At 42.7% G+C, this 19463-nt stretch overlaps 1 protein-coding gene across 2 annotated transcripts; it reads left to right on the forward strand.

Moving 5' to 3' along the window:
* The first annotated feature begins 3481 nt into the window (after positions 1 to 3481).
* Positions 3482 to 19458, forward strand: LOC126991425 (ribosome-recycling factor, mitochondrial-like). Of its 2 annotated transcripts, XR_007745511.1 has the most exons (7): positions 3482 to 3694; positions 5665 to 5919; positions 8745 to 8885; positions 14516 to 14726; positions 16812 to 16971; positions 18591 to 18744; positions 19314 to 19458. XR_007745511.1 is itself a non-coding variant. In XM_050850195.1 (6 exons), exons 2-6 carry the CDS (start codon positions 5670 to 5672, stop codon positions 18672 to 18674), a joined length of 846 nt encoding a protein of 281 aa, XP_050706152.1. In that variant the 5' UTR covers positions 3482 to 3694; positions 5665 to 5669; the 3' UTR covers positions 18675 to 18872. The 2 variants fall into 2 exon arrangements, 1 of the variants encoding a protein (XP_050706152.1); XM_050850195.1 differs by lacking the exon at positions 19314 to 19458 and having other exon boundaries at positions 18591 to 18872.
* Positions 19459 to 19463: the final 5 nt, after the last annotated feature.

Raw genomic sequence — 19463 nt, forward strand, 5'->3', positions numbered from 1 at the left:
GCATTATTCAACTTCTTTTAGAAGACCCACCTTCAGGAACTTAACGACTCTAGGCTGGAGACTGCAGATCGCTTAGCCTCAGACCTTACTATTATTTCCGATTGGGGCAAGAAGAACCTGGTGTCCTTCAACGCCTCAAAAACACAGTTTCTCCACCTATCCACTCGACACAATCTTCCAAACAACTATCCCCTATTCTTTGACAACACCCAGCTATCACCTTTCTCAACACTAAACATTCTCGGTCTATCCTTAACTCAAAATTTCAACTGGAAACTTCATATCTCTTCTCTTACTAAATCAGCTTCCTCGAGGCTGGGCGTTCTGTACCGTCTCCGCCAGTTCTTCTCCCCTGCACAGTTGCTGTCCATATACAGGGGCCTTGTCCGCCCTCGTATGGAGTATGCATCTCATGTGTGGGGGGGCTCCACTCACACAGCTCTTCTGGACAGAGTGGAGGCAAAGGCTCTTCGTCTCATCAGCTCTCCTCCTCATACTGATAGTCTTCTACCTCTTAAATTCCGCCGCAATGTTGTCTCTCTTTCTATCTTCTATCGATATTTCCACGCTGACTGCTCTTCTGAACTTGCTAACTGCATGCCTCCCCCACTCCCGCGGCCCAGCTGCACTCGACTTTCTACTCATGCTCATCCCTATACTGTCCAAACCCCTTATGCAAGAGTTAACCAGCATCTTCACTCTTTCATCCCTCACGCTGGTAAACTCTGGAACAATCTTCCTTCATCTGTATTTCCTCCTGCCTACGACTTGAACTCTTTCAAGAGGAGGGTATCAGGACACCTCTCCTCCCGAAACTGACCTATCTTTCGGCCACCTCTTTGGATTCTTTTTAGGAGCAGTGAGTAGCGGGCTTTTTTTTTATTAATGTTTGCTTTTTGTGTGCCCTTGAACTGTCTCCTTTGCTGTAAAAAGAAAAAAAAAAAAAGAGCCAGGTAGGACGCGTAGCAATGGCGGGGCCCGGGCTCCGTTGATGACGTCACTGACGGTCGACGGATCCATGAAAACGGAATAGTGGGAACCCCGCCTTACCCTAAAATAGAGTCCCTGTATAGAGAGAGTCCCGACATAGGCGGCCCTGTGTATAAGGCTGCTGGGCGCCATTTTTATCCCTTCGAGCACCGCGCCGACTTTGAACTGAGGTAATAAAAACATAATTTTACCTATTTTGGAAGCGGATTCGGCTGCCTTTCAATGTAGTAATGCGTTGCTGACTAGCCTTCGGTCGTAGCAACATGCCACAGAGGGGATACAAAGTGTATAATTTACCTGCAAGGCCGCTCAGAAGACAGCGGTGTGCTAACAGTCAGTCGTCTTGGGAGGAAACCATCGGTTATGACAGCAGGACACACACACTGCCATTGTGTGTGTCTTGCTGTCATAACCGCCCTCCCTTTGTACTGTCTATGGAAACCATTGTGAGAGAGACACAGCTACAGGGACGAAACTATCGGTCGCATCAGGTCCAGACATCGAGGCTGATGAGGGAAGCTGTGGCCCTTATGGCCAAAATTATTGGATGGGATCTCTCCCACAGGGCTCTAGCTGTTATAGCAGACTCACAATGGATATTTCACAGTCTCATCAAGGCCACAGTCTAATAGACTGGACGTGTTACAAGAGTTTAGATGAACAGAAGCTAGCTTTTGGTGAGCCATACTTGTCTCAGTAAAACTCTAGAATCGCACCCAACTCACTCTAAAAAGTTAACATACTATTTTTCTTTATATTGTATTTGCTAATCATCACTCTGGTAACCGTTTCCATTATTATTACTCGTTTCTGAGATTTTAAAATGCGGGGAAATATTACTGTTTCAGCGGTGATAGGCTAGGCTACTATTTGCTCATGTGAAGGGTCTTCAGCTTGAAACTCCTCTAGCTTGGGTTATAAGTCCATCTTTATTTAATAGCCTAATTTATAAGGTAGCCTAATTTATATGGGTACCAATGTCATTATAATATGTTGACATTTTCCTACAATATTCTCTAAACCTATTTTGACCCTCAAGCAAAATGAAACACGTTTACATGGCCTTAGTATTTTACTGTATTATTTTTCAATCAACAATAAATGTTTCAATTAAATTAAATTAAATTAAATGTTATTGAGCTCATTGATAACTTATCTTCACAATACCTTGGAATCGCACAAAACTTATTGCAGCAACTACATCCTAGTGTGTGTGTGTGTGTGTGTGTGTGTTGAAAGACAGCAGCCCGGCGAGTAATGGCGTCAGGGCCCCTCCACCCCCAGATAATTAGTTTACACTAATTTTCTCTCCATTTGCTAAAGTTTTCTGCAAGCAGGTAACAGAAAGGAAGTAAAGTGCCTTTGCATTGATGGAGCTTGGGTAGTGTGTCAGCCACGTGGTCCATGACAAGTATATCAAGGCTCATGACGCCCAGGAGGCAGCGTCCCTCCCTGCAGGCAAGGGTCAGGCGATGAAGGGATATGTAGGTAATAGAAAGACTTCCCAAACTGCTGCCGATAATGTTTTACAGCGATAAGTATTGTTAAATCCATCCATCACAGCAGCAACACTCAAAGAGAAGCAACAGACTTGTTTGAAGTCTCTCAGTACCCTCTGAGCGCTGCCGCGGCCGCCTCTCAAGGTCGTCAGCAGCCCGCCGTGACACGCCTATAGTTATCATAGGCTACGTGGGTTACTGAGTGCCTATACTGAGACAGTGGCTGATCGTAAGGCTAATAATAATCTCCTGTCACCTTACGGCACGTTCCAACGGCTGGTGACCAAATTATGGTAAAGTATAAGGGCGTAATGGTGGGATGGCGATACCTGTTGATGTAGACACATACCGTCTCTTATTTATTTTCCCAGAGCTCGCTGGCTGCTGGCTCCCTGCTGGCTGTTAGGGGAAGGTGTGCAGGTCTGACACAAGTGTGCTCAGTTTCATTGGACGACCTGGCTGTGAAACAGAAATACAAAAGAGAGCGTGTGCTAGCATTCGAAAAGCGCGGCAAAAACAGGGCCAATATATGGCGTCCAAATCTTAGGTTGTCAGGACTCTCTCTATCAAGGGACACTAGCCAATACGGTCCATTAAACATATCACATTATCTAGCATATTTCAACAACTTCCGGAGCCTGTAGCATTGATAAACCTTTTATAATAACAAAACTTACAACAATTATTCCTTCTTTCCCAAAATTAAAGTAAAATTACCCAAACTATGAGGCGTACTGTAAACACACAGACAACACATTACCTAATATAAATTTCAACGACTCCGGGGCCTGTAGCACTTGTAAACTTTTTCTAATTACAAGAATAACAACAATTAATCCTTTTCAACCAAAATTAATGTAAAATAACCCTAAAATAAGAGCCGTGTGAAAAACTTGAGATCAATTGTCATAACAAGGAGTCCAAGACCAAGACCAACACGCATGTTTTCGTTTTGTTTTCTTTTCACAGGAGCTGCCGATACAAAGGCCTGCAGGCTGGGAAGAAATCCCGAGCCACCTGTGACATCAAGATCAAGATCATCCCTCCAAACTCCAATAGCTTTTAGAGTGCCGTTACAAAGGCAAAACTCCCGACCGATTACTACTTTTAGTCACTCATTACTTTGCATATTTTCGTGACCTGCTGAGCTTGCATACGACTGCCACGCCGTCTGAAGAATTACGAAGCATTTAACTATCTGGCAGGTGAATATGGGAGCGGTGTAAGGTGCAGGGAGGGAGAAAATAGGGAGAGAAGGAAGGGTTGTCACTTCAGCAGCCGGCAAGGGGTCAATGATTATTATTTTTTTTATTTTATGTATTCTTGGTTGAGGTCAATTGTTCCTTTATTTCATGTTTTCTTGCTTGAGGTCAGTTATTCCTTTGGGAAATCTTAGGAATAGCGGCTCCACCCCCTCCACCACCCCAGCCCCCCTACCCCCCAACACAAGCCTGGGGACCTGTGGGAAACCGGGTTTTTTTTTTGGGGGGGGGGAAGGCAAAGGCACTGGAAAATGGGCTTCCAAAATTTACCTAGAAAAATCCTTAAATTAAGGAAAATTCCCTAGTCTCAAAAGTAAGGAAAATCCCTAACATTATAATGTATGATGTGCCATTTTTTTTTTCTTTTTTTTTGTGGGGGAGCATACCGAAACAACTGTTACCAAACTTTATATAACCTAACCTCGACCCCCCTGCTATTTTTTTTTTTTTTTTTTTTTTTTGTTGGGGAGCGTATTTAATTTACTATAACCTAACCTCTAATGGGGGGGCCTTGACCCCCACTGCTAACCAGGGGGGGCAACACCCCCACATTTATGATGCGTCAGTAAAACTAGAGAAGTGCAAGAGTATGTGAGACCTTGGAAAGGTTATTATTCTCGTGGGGGCAATATTGGAGGCGCGTGCTTGTCACAGCTTGATGCGCCCACGAAGCACCAAATAAGCGCACCCCATGTGACGCGCCCATGTCACTGTTCGAATCTGGTGGATTGAAAGACAATACGTTTAGGAAACTTAACTCAAAGTTTCGGGACAAGGGGTTTTTCCCGATTTTAGGGAAATTTTTGAGGCCCATATTTCAGTCAGTTTGCCTTCTCACACCCCAAACCCACATTCCCCATAGGTTCCCAAGCTCTCAATATAACGCTCTCTAGGCTGTTGAGTGTTAAGTGTACAGCGCTGACCCTGTGACACGCCCGTGTCACTGTTCGCATATGGTGGTATTGAAATAATTGAAGAGACTCGGTTTTGGGTTATATGACGGCGCAATATGTGCCTCCTGAGCGATACTACCAATAAAAAGGCTAAATAGTTAGTTAACACTTACCGAGAGGTGAAGTAGAATGATATTTTGAGTGAGTGAGTGAGTGTGTCCATTCATCCATCATGGCGGGCCGAGGCCTACGTGGCACTGCCTGCGCGATACACCCCGCGTAGTAATACATCTTGAATGTAATCGTTTAAAATTATAAAATACAAATACTTGCACCATTATTTGCTTTAATATAGAGAAGAAAATAAGATAGAACTCGTTTTATGTCCGAAATCTTGATCCACTCGCGTTCTGGGTATTACTGACTTAGGAGCTAGTTTGTATGGTGCACTGCAAGGCAGCTATGAGGTTCAGTCTGTCTATAGAGGCGCTCGTGAAACCATAACAATGGACTCAGAAAAAATTGTGAGGCCAGCGTGGAAAAATACACCCTTGTGACATAAACAAACCTGTCAGCTTGTCAAAACCCCGTCGTACGTGCTAGAAATGTTGTAATTACCACCATACTGAATGCGCACCTGCTTAGAGGAGCTGCTATTCCTAATATTATCCATTCCTTTTTATCATGTATTCTTAGTTGAGGTCAGTTATTCCTTTTTATCATGTATTCTTAGTTGAGGTCAGTTATTCCTTTTTATCATGTATTCTTAGTTGAGGTCAGTTATTCCTTTTTATCATGTATTCTTGGTTGAGATCAATTCTTTATTTTCATGTATTCGTGGTTGAGGTCAATTTTTTTTGTATATTCTGGTTGAGGTCAGTTATTCCTTTTATCATGTATTCTTGGTTGAGATCCTCACATCGGTCCTGTTACAGCCCCACCTCTAACCTCTTCTAACTCCAGCTCCTGTAAATTGCTGGGCAGTGATTATTTACTGAGGCCCTTAATCCTTCTCTACAGGTGGCATGGCACTCCTGGGGCCAGCGAGGAGGGCCGTGAGGCTGGCACTGGCCCCCTCATGGTCCGTGGTGCGGGCGGTGTGCCAGGCCAGGGCGGTGGGGTGGCACGGCCCTCCCTCGGCCCCTTCACTCCCTGCTGGCACTGTATCCCGGGCAGCCTCAAGCTGGCACCCCGCAGCCCCACTCCTCCAGCCCTGCACAGCCATCCTTATCCCGGCCCGGAATTATGCCAAGTCCAAGGACAAGAAGGGCAAAGGTATGAGGCCGCTGATAGAGGTGTCGGTGGGCTAAGATTTTTTTTTTTTTTTTTTTTTTTTTTTCCCAGCAAGTCAGTTCAAGGGCATAAAAAAAAGAAAAAAATATGAAAAAAAAAAACACTACTCACTGCTCCTACTTTTCTTAACCCTCTCGCGCATGATGACACATTTTGCATCATCAAGGGTAAAAGGTCTTGGTGCACGATGATGCAAAATGTGTCATAAACTTTTAAAAATTGATTAAAATTTAAGTTTTCGGTGAAAATGCATCAAATTTGGGAGTGTCATTTGTTGGGATAAGTTTCTTAATGGTAACATATGACAACCTTTCTAAGGAGCATAGATGAGGAGCTTTGAGCGATTTATATTTTTTAGCCTACTCTGATGGGATAGGAAAAAAATGCAGTTTTCTCGGTGTAACTCAGGAACTAATAGGCATATGAGGATTTTGAGGATACCATAAGAATCTTCACGAAATTCTGCTTCAAAACTTATATTCAGCTCAAAAAGTTGGCCCACAAAATTTCAAGCTAGCGAGTGGGGAAGAGTTTGTACTTAGGATTTGTTGTCTGCAATACTCTATACGGAGACTTGAAACAGCTCTGTATTGTTTATATATTATATTTTCCTCTACCTACTATACATTTCAGCGGCAGACAAACGCTGTTTTTCGCAAATATCTCCTAAACGAATCTTTGGATCAGTATGATATTTCAGCACACTACCTATAATACCCGGACCTAATTTATGGCTAACCTACCACATTACTGTATGTCTTATGTGACGAGTTTACTTGTGAAAAATAACACAAACCCGACGAGTCATGTTGACGCATTCGAAGGAAAGTGTGCCCCCCCCTGCACCCTCCCAAACTATTCCTAGCCACAACTACTCCCCCTTCTCGCTCTCGTTATCCCTCCTCTTCTCCCCCTAACTTCTCGCCTCCCTCAAAACTCTTGTTTCCCACCCTATTTATCCCATCACTGTCTAATATATTAGAATGTTATGTACGTGTATATGTATAGATAGTATGATTATTAACTAAGAGCATGGTACAGTTCCATGGAGGCAAGACGTATTTCACGTTGATAATTACTGTACACCAGCATGTTTACATACATATAGTATGTAGAAGGTCCATGTTTGCAGTCCTTATGGTCACCCAAGTGAACACGATGTACTGGCATTACCTGTGGTCTGGACCTTCTAGGAAAAGTTATTACTGTTATTACATACTGTGTAGTACATATTCATCATAAAATGTCAACTTGGTCCAGCTAATATAATGTTATTTTGTTGACTTGTCTCTTTCATATTTATATTTTGCCAAAATTATAAACCGCATATATTTTTCCATCTATACATATGGTTATCATGTGTACGTAGTCATTACTATATATATATGTACATCGTGTATTATTGTAAATGATTACATACATTCCACTACTTATTAAGTGGAAGCACTCTGAAAACAGTATGTACTTATATCTATATATATATATATATATATATATATATATATATATATATATATATATATATATATATATATATATATATATATATATATAATATTGATAGTGTAGTCTGGTTATGTCATAGCCTCGGGCTGGGGAAGGGGATGGTGAGTAGGGGTGAAGCGGGCAAGCAGGAGGGGGCTAGGGCGATATGGGAGTAGGGAAGGAGTGGTCTTTGGGTTGTTCGGGGCGTTGGTGGAGGGGCTAGAGGAGTACCCCACACTCGTCCGATTCTGTTTAACACCTTAGATATGATGCCTGGATTAGGCTTAATATCACTCAGTAAGCTCCTAACATAACACATATTGCAACATGGTATATTAGCCATAAATTAGGTCCGGGTGTTAAAGGCAGTGTGTTGAAATATCATACTGATCCAATGATTCGTTTAGGAGATATTTGCGAAAAACAGCGTTTGTCCGCCGCTGAAATGTATAGTAGTACAAGTCTTTATGAAACCATTGATACCAGATTTATTGGGATACAATATATCTGTGAGGGTAAAATACAACCGGGAATGTAGAGTATCGCGGCGGCAAAAAAAGTCCGGTTGGGCTGAGAAATGCATGGTGAGTGGAACAGAAACTTATTGGAAACTTACGGTGCGCGAGAAGGTTAACGCTGTGTTTCTCGACAAGACAATTTTCTGGTATGTTTTTGTTGTGCTTCGAATGAGTGACATTTATCTCCCTCCCAGAAATCACAAGAAATTTTTTATTATTATTTTTTTTTTTATTATTATTTTTTTTATTACAGTAAAGGAAGCAGCTCAAGGGCAAAAAAGCAATAATGAGAAGAAATAAAGCCCACTAAACACTACCCCTATAAAAAAAGAGCTCAGAATAGTTGTCAATAGAGAGGTCAATTTTTTGGAGGATAGGCGGTGTCTCGATACTTGAAGGAGGTCATGTCATAGGCAGAAGGAGGAAATACAGACATGTATCAGCTTTTTATTCTCCTTCCGCAAATCACAACATCTCTTATTTTTCCTTCTACAAACTGGCCGTCACCTCCAACAACATTGTTATTCTCTTTCCAGTTTCCACAAATATCAATGTATCTCTTTTTGCCTCTTCAAACTGTCTGACTTCTCACATTTCTATTCTCTCCACAAATCACATACCTTTTTCTCCCTCTACAAACTGGCCATCACCTCCACCACCTTTTTATTTTCTCCACAAATCACTTATCTTTTTCTCCCTCTACAAACTGGCCATCACCTCCACCACCTTTTTATTTTCTCCACAAATCACTTATCTTTTTCTCCCTCTTCAAACTGGCCATCACCTCGCCTCCTCGCCCCGCAGGGAAGGCAGCCAAGGCCCATGTGTCAGAGGAGGAGATGGAGGAGGTGCTGAACGTGGAGCAGATGATGAGCCACTTCGCCACCATTGTGGAGAGCCTCAAGCAAGACTACATCAAGAATCTCTCCCTCAGATCGTCTGCTGGTGGGTAGCTGACGTGTGTGTGTGTGTGTGTGTGTTTACCTATATGTATTTACCAGGGTTGTTGTGATTTTAATCAAATTATTTAAATCAAGTGATTTAAATTGATTTAAATCAAAATTAAATATATATATATATATATATATATATATATATATATATATATATATATATATATATATATATATATATATATATATATATATATATATATATATATATATAAGGAAGAAGGAAGGAAGAAGGAAGAACATGTGAAGCACATGTAAAGGAGAAGTATGAGGTCTATTTGTCCAGTGGTGATCCTGTACTGGTCCTGTAGCAAATCAGGCACCAGTGAATCATTGCCGTCTCTTACAAGAAAAAATATTCAAAAGCATAAAAAAAATAAACTATTAGTCCTACCAAGAAAAGGTGGCGCCACTATAAACACTTGCCTGCACCAGGACGGGCTCGGGCTGACCACCAGGCCCCTCAAGAAAGCCTACCGGTGCTACAGGCTTCGACGTAAGAAAAAATATAAAATAAAAATAAATAACTAAATAAAATAAAATTAATGATTTTTGTATGAAAAACTCATCTAGGGTATATAATGTATATTAAACTATGGTTTCTTTAACATTGGCCAAGTTTACTACAATAAAACGGCCTCATAAGACTGAAACAAATAATCAGTGGAAACAAACAAGGATTAATGCAAAAAAATCATTTAAATCAAAAAATCAATTTAAATAAAAATATGACTTAAATCAAATAAATCGATTTTTTTTTCTTTTTTCTTTTTTTTTCTTTTTTTTTTTTAATCATGATTTTTTCCAACCCTGGTATTTACCTATTTGTAGTATACAGGGCCTGAGCTCAAGCTGGGTCAGTCCTGTCGCCCCAGTCAATATTTATCCAACTTTTCCTTCATAATATGGACGCTGCCTACTTCAACAATGCCTTTGTTTAATATCTTTGTATCCACATTCCTGTCTTTCAAACAAGTCCCCTTTCTCAATTTCTTGGTGTGTCCTCTTTGTTGCCTCCTCCCTTCTGTCTTGATCAAATCATTTCTATCCAACACTTTCATTCCACTTGTGTTCCTGCACAACACTATCAGGTCTCTTCTTTCTTCAAGTGTTGGTGGGCTCAGTTCCTTCAGTTTATGTAGTCTGGTATGACAGGCTTGATAGTTGTGGTACCATCTTAGTTGCAATCCTTTGTATCCTTTCAAATTTCCTTATATCCTTTTTCCTGTGTGGTGACGAAACAGCCACTGCATACTCTAACCTTGGTCTGATCAGTGTTGTTGTTGTTGTTTTTGTTTTTGTTGTTGTTGTTGTTTGTGTATTTACCTAGTTGCCTAGTTGTATTTACCTAGTTGTGACATACGGGAAAAGAGTTACGCTCGCGCTGTCCCGTCTCCATATCCTCTCTTATCCAACTTTTCCTTAAAATCATGAATGTTTCTTGCACAAACCACCTCCTCCTCCAGCCTATTCCATAGCTCAATGCTTCTGTTTGGGAAGCTAAACTTTTTCACATCTCGCCTACACGTGGTTGCCCTCAACTTCTTTCCATGTCCTCTTGTTTCTCTCTCGCTCCACACACACAGGTCCTCTCTGTCCAGATTCTCCACCCCGCTTGCCACCGCTATCAGGTCTCCTCTTTCTCTTCTTCTCTCCAGGGTTGTGAGCCCCATGCTATTGAGTCTCTCCTCGTAAGTCCGATCCCTAAGTTCCGGTACTATCTTAGTTGCCATTCTCTGTACTCTTTCCAGCTTTCTTATATTCTTCTTTTCATGAGGAGTCCAGACCACTGCTGCATACTCCAACCTTGGCCTTATCATTGTAACTATTATTTTCTTCATCATCTCCTTGTCCAAATACACAAATGCCGTCCTTATGTTCCTCAGCAAATTCATAGTTTGTCCCATTATCCTGTTGATGTGTTTGTCCGGTGACATGTTCTCTGAGATAGTCACTCCCAAATCTTTTTCTTCCATTCCTCTGCATATTATCTCACTTCCCATCTTATAATCATATTCACATCTTCTACCACTCCTACCAAACTCTATTTTTTTACATTTCCCAAGATTGAATTCCATCTGCCATGTACCACTCCACTCCCATGTTTTGTCCAGGTCCCTCTGCAATGCCTCACAGTCTTTCACATCATTGACTCGTCTCAATAGCTTTGCATCATCTGCAAACAAACTCACATAGCTGGTCACTCCTTCCACCATATCATTTATATAAACAGCAAACATTATTGACGCCAGCACCGAACCTTGTGGAACTCCACTCCTCGCTGGGCACCAGTTGGAAGCCTTGTCCTTGATTATTGTCCTCATTTCCCTGTTAGTTAGGAAGTCCTCCAGCCACTTAATCAATCCATTACCCACTCCATCCCAATTTTTAATTTTCCAAATTAGTCTTCTGTGCGGTACTTTGTCAAATGCCTTTTTCAAATCCAGGTACACTCCATCCCCCCAGCCTTCTCTCTCCTGTATTAAATCTGTCACCCTTGAGTAATAACATAACAAGTTGGTGACACAAGATCTCCCTCTCCTGAATCCAAACTGGCAATCCGAGATAATTCTCTCCCTTTCCAAAAAATCCGACCACCTGTTTTTAACTAGCCTCTCACATATCTTCGCAACCACACTAGTGAGTGATACCGGTCTGTAATTTAATGGGTCCTCTCTCTTTCCTCCTTTATAAATTGGTACTGTGTTTGCTCTCTTTCAATCTTGTGGTACCCTTCCTTCACTCAGGGAGGCGCTCATTATGGAGTGCAGTTTCTCTGCAAGTTGCTCACTACATTCTTTCAGGATCCACCCTGATACTTCATCCGGCCCTGTCGCCTTTCTTACATCCAGCTTGTTCAAGCTTTCCTTGACCTCCTGCACCGTCAACTGTATCTCCTGCATAACCCTTCCTCTTTCTTGGCCCGGTGGTTGTACGAATTCGTCTTCCTTTGTGAACACTCTATGAAAGCTGTTGTTCATCATCTCTGTCATATCTGCTGGGTCTTCATATGTAGTTCCATCCATTTTCAATTTATCGATTGTTTCTCTATTCTTTAATTTGCTGTTCACATGTCTATAAAATAATTTAGGTTGGTCTTTGCATTTGTCGATTATATCTTTTTCATGTTTCCGTTTTTCTTCTCTTCTAATCTTTGTATATTCATTCCTTGCTTGCTTGAAATTGTTCCACGAGTTGATTCTTCTTCTTCGTGTGTGTGTGTGTGTGTGTGTGTGTGTGTGTGTGTGTGTGTGTGTCCCTCACTCTCTCCCTTACTGATACCTTTACTCTTCCTTACTTCCTTACTTACCTTATTTTTAATCTTTCACTGTTACTCTCCTTTACTCTTCCTCTTCCTTACATCCTTACTCTCTCATCCCTTGTCTCTTGTTCTCATTTGCTCTTTCCCTTCTATTCTAACCCACCTCCCTCCCTCCTTTTTTACCTCCCCTTCATGTTCTACCCTGCCTCCCTCTGTCTTTCTCATTTTTGTCCTCCTAACTTCCCTCCCTCCCTTAACTTTCCTCCTTCCCCTCTATCTCTCCCTAGTGTGCCTCTTTTTCTTAACACGAACTCCTGCTAACCATGATCTTTACATTTCTGCCCAGAATCGTGCCAAATCTATTCTCCGACTTACCAAAAACTCCTTCATTAATAGAAAATGCCAAAACCTTGCTTTTTCTAATTCTTCCCAGGACTTTTGGCATCTAGCCAAAAACATCTCCAACTTCACTTCTTCATCTTTCCCTCCAATCCTTAACCCTGGCGGCAGCACTGCCGTCTCATCTATCTCTAAGGCTGAACACTTCTCTCAGACTTTCTCTAAAAACTCCACTCTGGACAATTCTGGGCATATTCCTCCTACTCATTCCCCCTGACTCCTTTATGCCTGTTATTAAGATTCTTAAGAATGATGTTTTCTATGCCCTCTCTGGCCTCAATCCTCAGAAGGCTTATGGACCTGATGGAGTGCCTCCTATTGTCCTTAAAAACTGTGCCTCCATGCTGACACCCTGCCTGGTCAAACTCTCTCCCCTCTGCCTGTCAACATCTACCTTTCCTTCCTGCTGGAAGTATTCCTTCATACAGACTGTGCCTAAGAAGAGTGACCTTTCCAATCCCTCAAACTACCGCCCTATAGCTTTACTTTCTTGTCTATCTAAAGCTTTTGAATCAATCCTTAACCGGAAGATTCAAAAGCACCTTTCCATTTCTGACCTTCTATCTGATCGCCAGTATGGGTTCCGCAAGGGATGTTCTACTGGTGATCTTGCCCTCCTAACTGACTCTTGGTCATCCTCTCTTAGCCGTTTCAGTAAAACCTTTGCTATTGCGCTGGACATATCAAAAGCCTTTGATAGGGTCTGGCACAAATCTTTGCTTTCCAAACTACCCTCCTACGGTTTCTATCCTTCTCTCTGTACCTTTATCTCCAGTTTCCTTTCTGACCATTCTATTTCTGCTGTGGTGTCCCACAGGGTTCTGTCTTATCTCCCACGATCTTTCTGTTGTTCAATGATGATCTTCTTTCTAAAATGAACTGTCCTATCCATTCTTATGCCGATGACTCCACTCAGCATTACTCAACTTCTTTTAATAGAAGACCCACCCTTCAGAAACTTAACAATTCCAGGCTGGAGGCAACAGAACGCTTAGCCTCAGACCTTACTATTACTTTCGATTGGGGCAAGAAGAACCTGGTGTCCTTCAACGCCTCAAAAACACAGTTTCTCCACTATCCACTCGACACAATCTTCCAAACAACTATCCCCTATTCTTTGACAACACTCAGCTATCACCTTCTTCAACACTAAACATCCTCGGTCTATCCTTAACTCAAAATCTCAACTGGAAACTTCCTCGAGGCTGGGCGTGTTGTACTGTCTCCACCAGTTCTTCTCCCCCACAGAATTGCTATCCATTTATATGAGCCTTGTCCGCCCTTGTATGGAGTATGCATCTCACGTGTCGGGGGGTTCCACTCACACAGCTCTCCTGGACAGAGTGGAGTCTAAGCCTCTTCGTCTCATCAGCTCTAAACTGAAAGTCTTCTACCTCTTAAAGTCCGCTGCCATATTGCCTCTCTTTCTTTCTTCTATCAATATTTCCATGCTGACTGCTCTTCTGAACTTGCTAACTGCATGCCTCCCTCCCCTCCCGCGTCCCCGCTGTACGCGACTTTCTACTCATGCTCATCCCCATACTGTCCAAACCCCTTATGCAGGAGTTAACCAGCATCTTCATTCTTTCATCCCTTACACTGGTAAACTCTGGAACAACCTTCCTTTGTCTATATTTCCTCCTGCATTTGACTTGAATTCTTTCAAGAGGAGTGTATCAAGGCAACTCTCCTCCCGAAATTGACCTCTCTTTTGGCCGCTCATTACTTTTGTCTTTGTGGGAATAGCGATTAGTGGGCTTTTTTTTTTTAAACGTTTTTTTTGTTGCCCTTGAGCCGTTTCTTTAGATGTAAAAAAAAAAACTCTTCTCCTAGCTTCCCTCCCTCTCCTAACCTCCCCTCTCCCTCTTCCTCTGCCTCCCTCCCTCCCTATTTATACTGCTACACTTTTCTCCATATACTCTTCATTCTGTCTCCTCACCTCTCTCTCCCTACATCCACAGGTAGCATTGAAACCTTACCTGTTCAGCTTGAGGGCGACGAGTACCCGCTTAACGAAGTGGCCCAGGTGTCGCGCAAGTCCCCGCAGGTGGTGGTGATCAGCGCGGCGGCCTTCCCCCAAGCCTTGCCAGGCATCGTGGCGGCTCTGCGCGGTGCTGGCATGAACCTCAACCCACAGCAGGAGGGGACCAGCGTAATTGTGCCCATACCAAAGTGATTAGCGTGTTCTGTTTGTGTGTTTGTTTGTGTGTGTGCGTTGATGTCTGTGTCTGGTTCCTTTCTTCTTCTTTGTCTATGTCTATTGTTCCTCTCCTTGCCCAGCGTCATTGTAGTTAGCATGATCTGTTGGGTGTCTTTTTTTGTGTGTATGGATGTCTGTGTCTGTTTTTTCTTCTTCATGTATGTCTGTCGTTCCTCTCCTTTCCCAGCGCCGTTGTGCATTGTGGTTAGTGTGCTCTGTTAGTTTGTCTGTTTTTATGTGTGTCCGTACTCTTTCATCCCGCACCTCCTCTTTCACCTCCTTCTGTCCGAACTCACTTCCCTCCCTTCTCTTTCCCTCCCCTTTGCGTTCAACCCTGCCTCCCTCTCTCCTTCCTTTCCTTATCCTCCTAACTTTCCTCTTTCCATTTGTTGTCTGTATGTGTCTATGAATGTGTGTCCATGAATGTGTATATCCTCACCTTCATAAACAAACTGCCTGCTGTCATTTTTTTTTTCTCATTAGGAGACTGAAAAAAACTCATTTTCTAAGTCAGGGGTTCATAACCAGGGGTATCCATACCCCATGGAGGTATGGGAACCAAATGCTGGAGCTATGGGACTTAATCTCTGAATATTATTATATTCAGCCGGGCCAAAACAGTGCCCCGCGCCGTATCCGGGATCGCCGCGTGCGCCAAATTTCAAATGTCGCTATTGAATATAACAAGTTTTCAGCCATAAACTCAACATAATCATCATGTATTATAGATGAAAACATGCAGAATTAAATGGTGCACATAAAGAAATTTAAATTAATTGATAATTTTGAGATGTAAGCATAAATATACAGAAATTAAATAACTCATATATTGGCTAAAGCGAGCCAGGACGCAGTATGCGCGTCCTCGGATACGGTACGGGACACACAAGGACGCAGTATACGTGTCCTTGTGTTGAAGGGATTCATAGTCAGTTGGAATGGTATATTATGACTTGCACTGCTATTCAGTATTTATGAGTTGTTATTTCATCAATCTAAAATTGAATAGCTCACAGTTTTATTTTTATTTTTTCTTCTTCAGAATAGATATTATAAAATTTGGAAAGCAATTAAGTGTGGTTCTAAATATGGGGAAAAACATCAAGCCACTAAAAAATTTGGCAACCCTGTCACGAACATCTAGAGACACTTCACCTCCTCATCCTGTGTTTCAAATTTGAAATGGCAGTTGAGCCGTAGGCATATATATATTAAATAATCAAGCTGTTGATATTGTTGGAATTCATCTATTAAATAGGACTGGTAATGACTTTGTCAGTCAAATGAAGGGGGTATGTGACCATAGTGAGCAATCCAGTGTGGGTCTGGGATCATCAAGAGGTTAAGAACCCCGGTCTGCTCTACGTTAACTTGTCATATAGGTGGATTTTAGAGCACTAGAATGTCAAAGTAAATTCATCAAATAATTCACCATATGATGAAAAATTGATTGAGGCTCAAAAAAATGACTCAGGCTATATGTTATGTGGTAACTGCACTCACTCAATTATTCTTTCAGCCACTCTCATACACTCTTACTTACAACCCCACACTCTCTTTATATCACCTCCTTCCGCCCTTTCACTCCCTAAACATCCTCCTGTTTAAGTAGAAAAGAAAGACACTTACGTTACCTCCTGTTCCATCCCTTTCTTTCCCTCCCTAAACTCATCCTTCTATAAAAAAAATAAAAAAACACAGCCTCTTTCTAAACTCTCTTTTATTGGGACAGTGATTGGAGCCTTTTATTTATCTCTTTTTTTTTTTTTTTGTGTGTGTGTGTGTGTGTGTGTGTCTATCTCTCCTTTCCCACCCCCTCCCCTCCTCTCCTCTTCCATCCCCTCCCCTCCTCTCCTCTCCTCTCCTCTCCCATCCCCTCCCCTCTTCTCCTCTCCTCTCCCATCCCCTCCTCTCCCATCCTCTCCTCTCCCATCCCCTCCCCTCCTCTCCCATCCCCTCCCCTCCTCTCCTCTCCTCTCCTTTCCCAGTGTCATTGTACTTCCTTTACTGTGAGAAAAAATAAGTAAATAAATAAAACATTGCTGCCTGTTCCCCAGAGTGACGAAGGAGCACCGCGAGAGCCTGGCTAAGGGCGCCAAGACCATGTTCAACAAGGCCAAGGACCAGCTGAGGGAGGCGCAGAACCAGTACATCCGCAAGGCAAGGAACAAGGAGGGGAAGTTTTCGGACGACCTCCTCTTCAATGTGCAGCTCAGGGTGAGTTTCGGGTGTTGTGGCGACCGGCTCTGCCCTCGTCTAACCTTGGATTCATATTTTTCTTCAGTCCTTGTTTTCATTTTATTCTTTATCTATGTTCTTTTTTTTTCTTTTTCTCTTTGCCTCCTTTTTCTGTAGTATACTTTTACTCTTCTTATTCTTTCTTTACTACTTCTTTTTACTTTCTCTCTTTTGTTTATTTATTTATTTATTTATTTATTTTTTTTTTTTTTTTTTACATCTACGTATTTCTGTTTTGTTTCCTTTATTTATGTAGTATTTAGCCGACATCCATCATTACCACCATCATCATCAGCCGCCCGTCAGCTGCCCAAGTCAGGCGCGCGGCCGGGGCCGCTCACACACATATGCCTGGCTACCCGGAACATAAAAAAAAAAATTGTTCCGATCTAGAAGGGAGGCTGGGTAGATTTGTCCGGTGTGACACCAGCTTTAGAAACGTCAAAACCGTATTTTTAAGCAACAGATTTTTCAAGCAACAGGAACCACCTATCCCCCCTTTTAATCTGTTAAATCGAGGGCCAAGTGTATTTACAATGTAACAGAGAAGAGACAGTGAGTAGGATCGTGAATTCAGTGACTCAATAGGCTTCCCATACAAATGTATTTATCACCCTTGACAGACGACAAACCAATGACAAGATCTGCATGATTAAGATGAAAAATGAAACATGGGATGCTATGCTAACCAGGCTCAGCAATTTTATAGAAGCAATGTAAAAATCGCGCTTCCAAGAGGCATACAGCATGTTCTCGAAAAAGCCACCTGAGAGGTGTACAGCGGTTTACAGGTTAAGGTGCGGTCACACTAGCTACTGATATCGCTGGATCAAGCTGTACGGCTTGATCGGCCAGCCATTTGCGCTGCACAAGCGATTGATACCGGCTGCTTTGAGCTATCGATACGGACCGTTTGCACTGGCCGTACTGCTAGCGGTAGTGGTAGCCGAGTGGAAGGTAATAAGAAACTATCGTTTATTCACCATACATGCAATCAAAAAAATATTCCATTTCTTTTTGGGGAGGGACTTTAAATGCGTAAGAAAAGAGCTAGACAACAATACAAGAAAATTTCCAAATGTATTTTTTTTCTTTAATGGAAATATAATATTCAGTTCTCATTTGACCTCGGTGACTTTCCAACGGGTCACTTGTACAGCAAGAGCAAGAGCAAGAGCGAACACACTTGCCAGCCATGGTCTTATCCACTTTCGTTTCACTTTTCTTTTCTTCTTTAAGTCCTCACTGGCTACAAAACAAGTGGCTAGAGTAATTGTGGACAGAGCAAATCCAAGAAGTGATTCCTCCATAGCGGCTAGTGTTGTTATGATATGATCCGCTAACTAGCTAGCTAGCGGACTTTGCATGTGGTGTGACCAGATTGCCGTGCGTATCGCTGGCAAGCCAGCGAAAACAAAAGCCAGGCTAGCGTTAACAATAGCAAGTGTGACCGTAGCTTTAAAGAACCTTTTGAGAACCTCACTGCTCTGTTTTGTGGCCTTGAAAAAATATTTGTAATGAGCCAAAAACGTCTTAGAATACAACCTTTGTGACCTCGATGAATTGCAACGTTCACGCCCACTTTCCTCACTTCTCAGATCAGGGAGATAGCAGAAGCCCACATGCAGGAAGCTGAGAGCATGATGCAGGCCAAGCAGAAGGAGCTACTGAGGACCAGCTAGGACGACCGGACCCACAGTGCGCTGCGGTGACACACTGATGGTTGGCTTGGACAGGCAGCTCACCACCGAGGTAGAGCGCATCCAAAGTTTGTGTGCCATTATAATCATTACACATACCAGGAAATGAACTGGGAAATTTATCTGAGGTATTAACATATGAAAATATAGATAATTATAAACATTCTCTGGAGTTGTGCAGTGGTTAGCGTGCTTAGCCATGAATCCGCGGGCCTTGGTTTGAATCCTGGCTCGGGCAGTCGCCGTGCAGCCCACTCAGCTGTTCATCCTCCCTTTCGGGCTGGTCGATAAATGGGTACCTGGGGACACTTGGTAAAGGTAAACTGTGGTAACCCAGATTTCACACTGGCCCTGTGTCCTGCAGTGACGGGTTCTTCCCATCACAGGCTCAAGGGTCAATGCGACGGAGCTGAGCGCTAAGGCCACGCGCAGCTGTTGTGTATAGCAGCAGTGCTCATCTCAGTCCCATTGGTCCTTGAGCCTATTGTGGGAAAACCCATCAACTGGGACATTGGGCCGGTGTGACATCCAAGTTACCACGGTTAACCTTCCCCAGGTTTCCCAAGATACCTGTTTATGGACAACTTACCATTGTTTTCTGATGTTCACCTGCCTCCCCAGATGACAGCTTGGCAGGGCAGAGCTGGAGCTGTGATGCAGTGTTGAGGACTTGTAGCTTACTCACCCTTGGGAGGCGCAGGAACACACACACCCACCAAGGTCTGGGGCGCCTTGCTGATGCCACACATACAGAGGATAATGACACACTCA

This window comes from Eriocheir sinensis, unplaced genomic scaffold (genome assembly GCF_024679095.1).
Source record: "Eriocheir sinensis breed Jianghai 21 unplaced genomic scaffold, ASM2467909v1 Scaffold276, whole genome shotgun sequence".
NCBI classification, from domain to species: domain Eukaryota; kingdom Metazoa; phylum Arthropoda; class Malacostraca; order Decapoda; family Varunidae; genus Eriocheir; species Eriocheir sinensis.

Excerpts from the sequence above, each read along its gene's own strand:
- LOC126991425 (XM_050850195.1), top strand. The coding sequence starts at position 5,670 with ATGGCACTCCTGGGGCCAGCGAGGAGGGCCGTGAGGCTGGCACTGGCC. Across the intron at positions 5,920-8,744 it reads CAAGGACAAGAAGGGCAAAG|GGAAGGCAGCCAAGGCCCAT; the intron begins GTATGAGGCCGC and ends CTCGCCCCGCAG. Across the intron at positions 8,886-14,515 it reads CTCCCTCAGATCGTCTGCTG|GTAGCATTGAAACCTTACCT; the intron begins GTGGGTAGCTGA and ends CTACATCCACAG.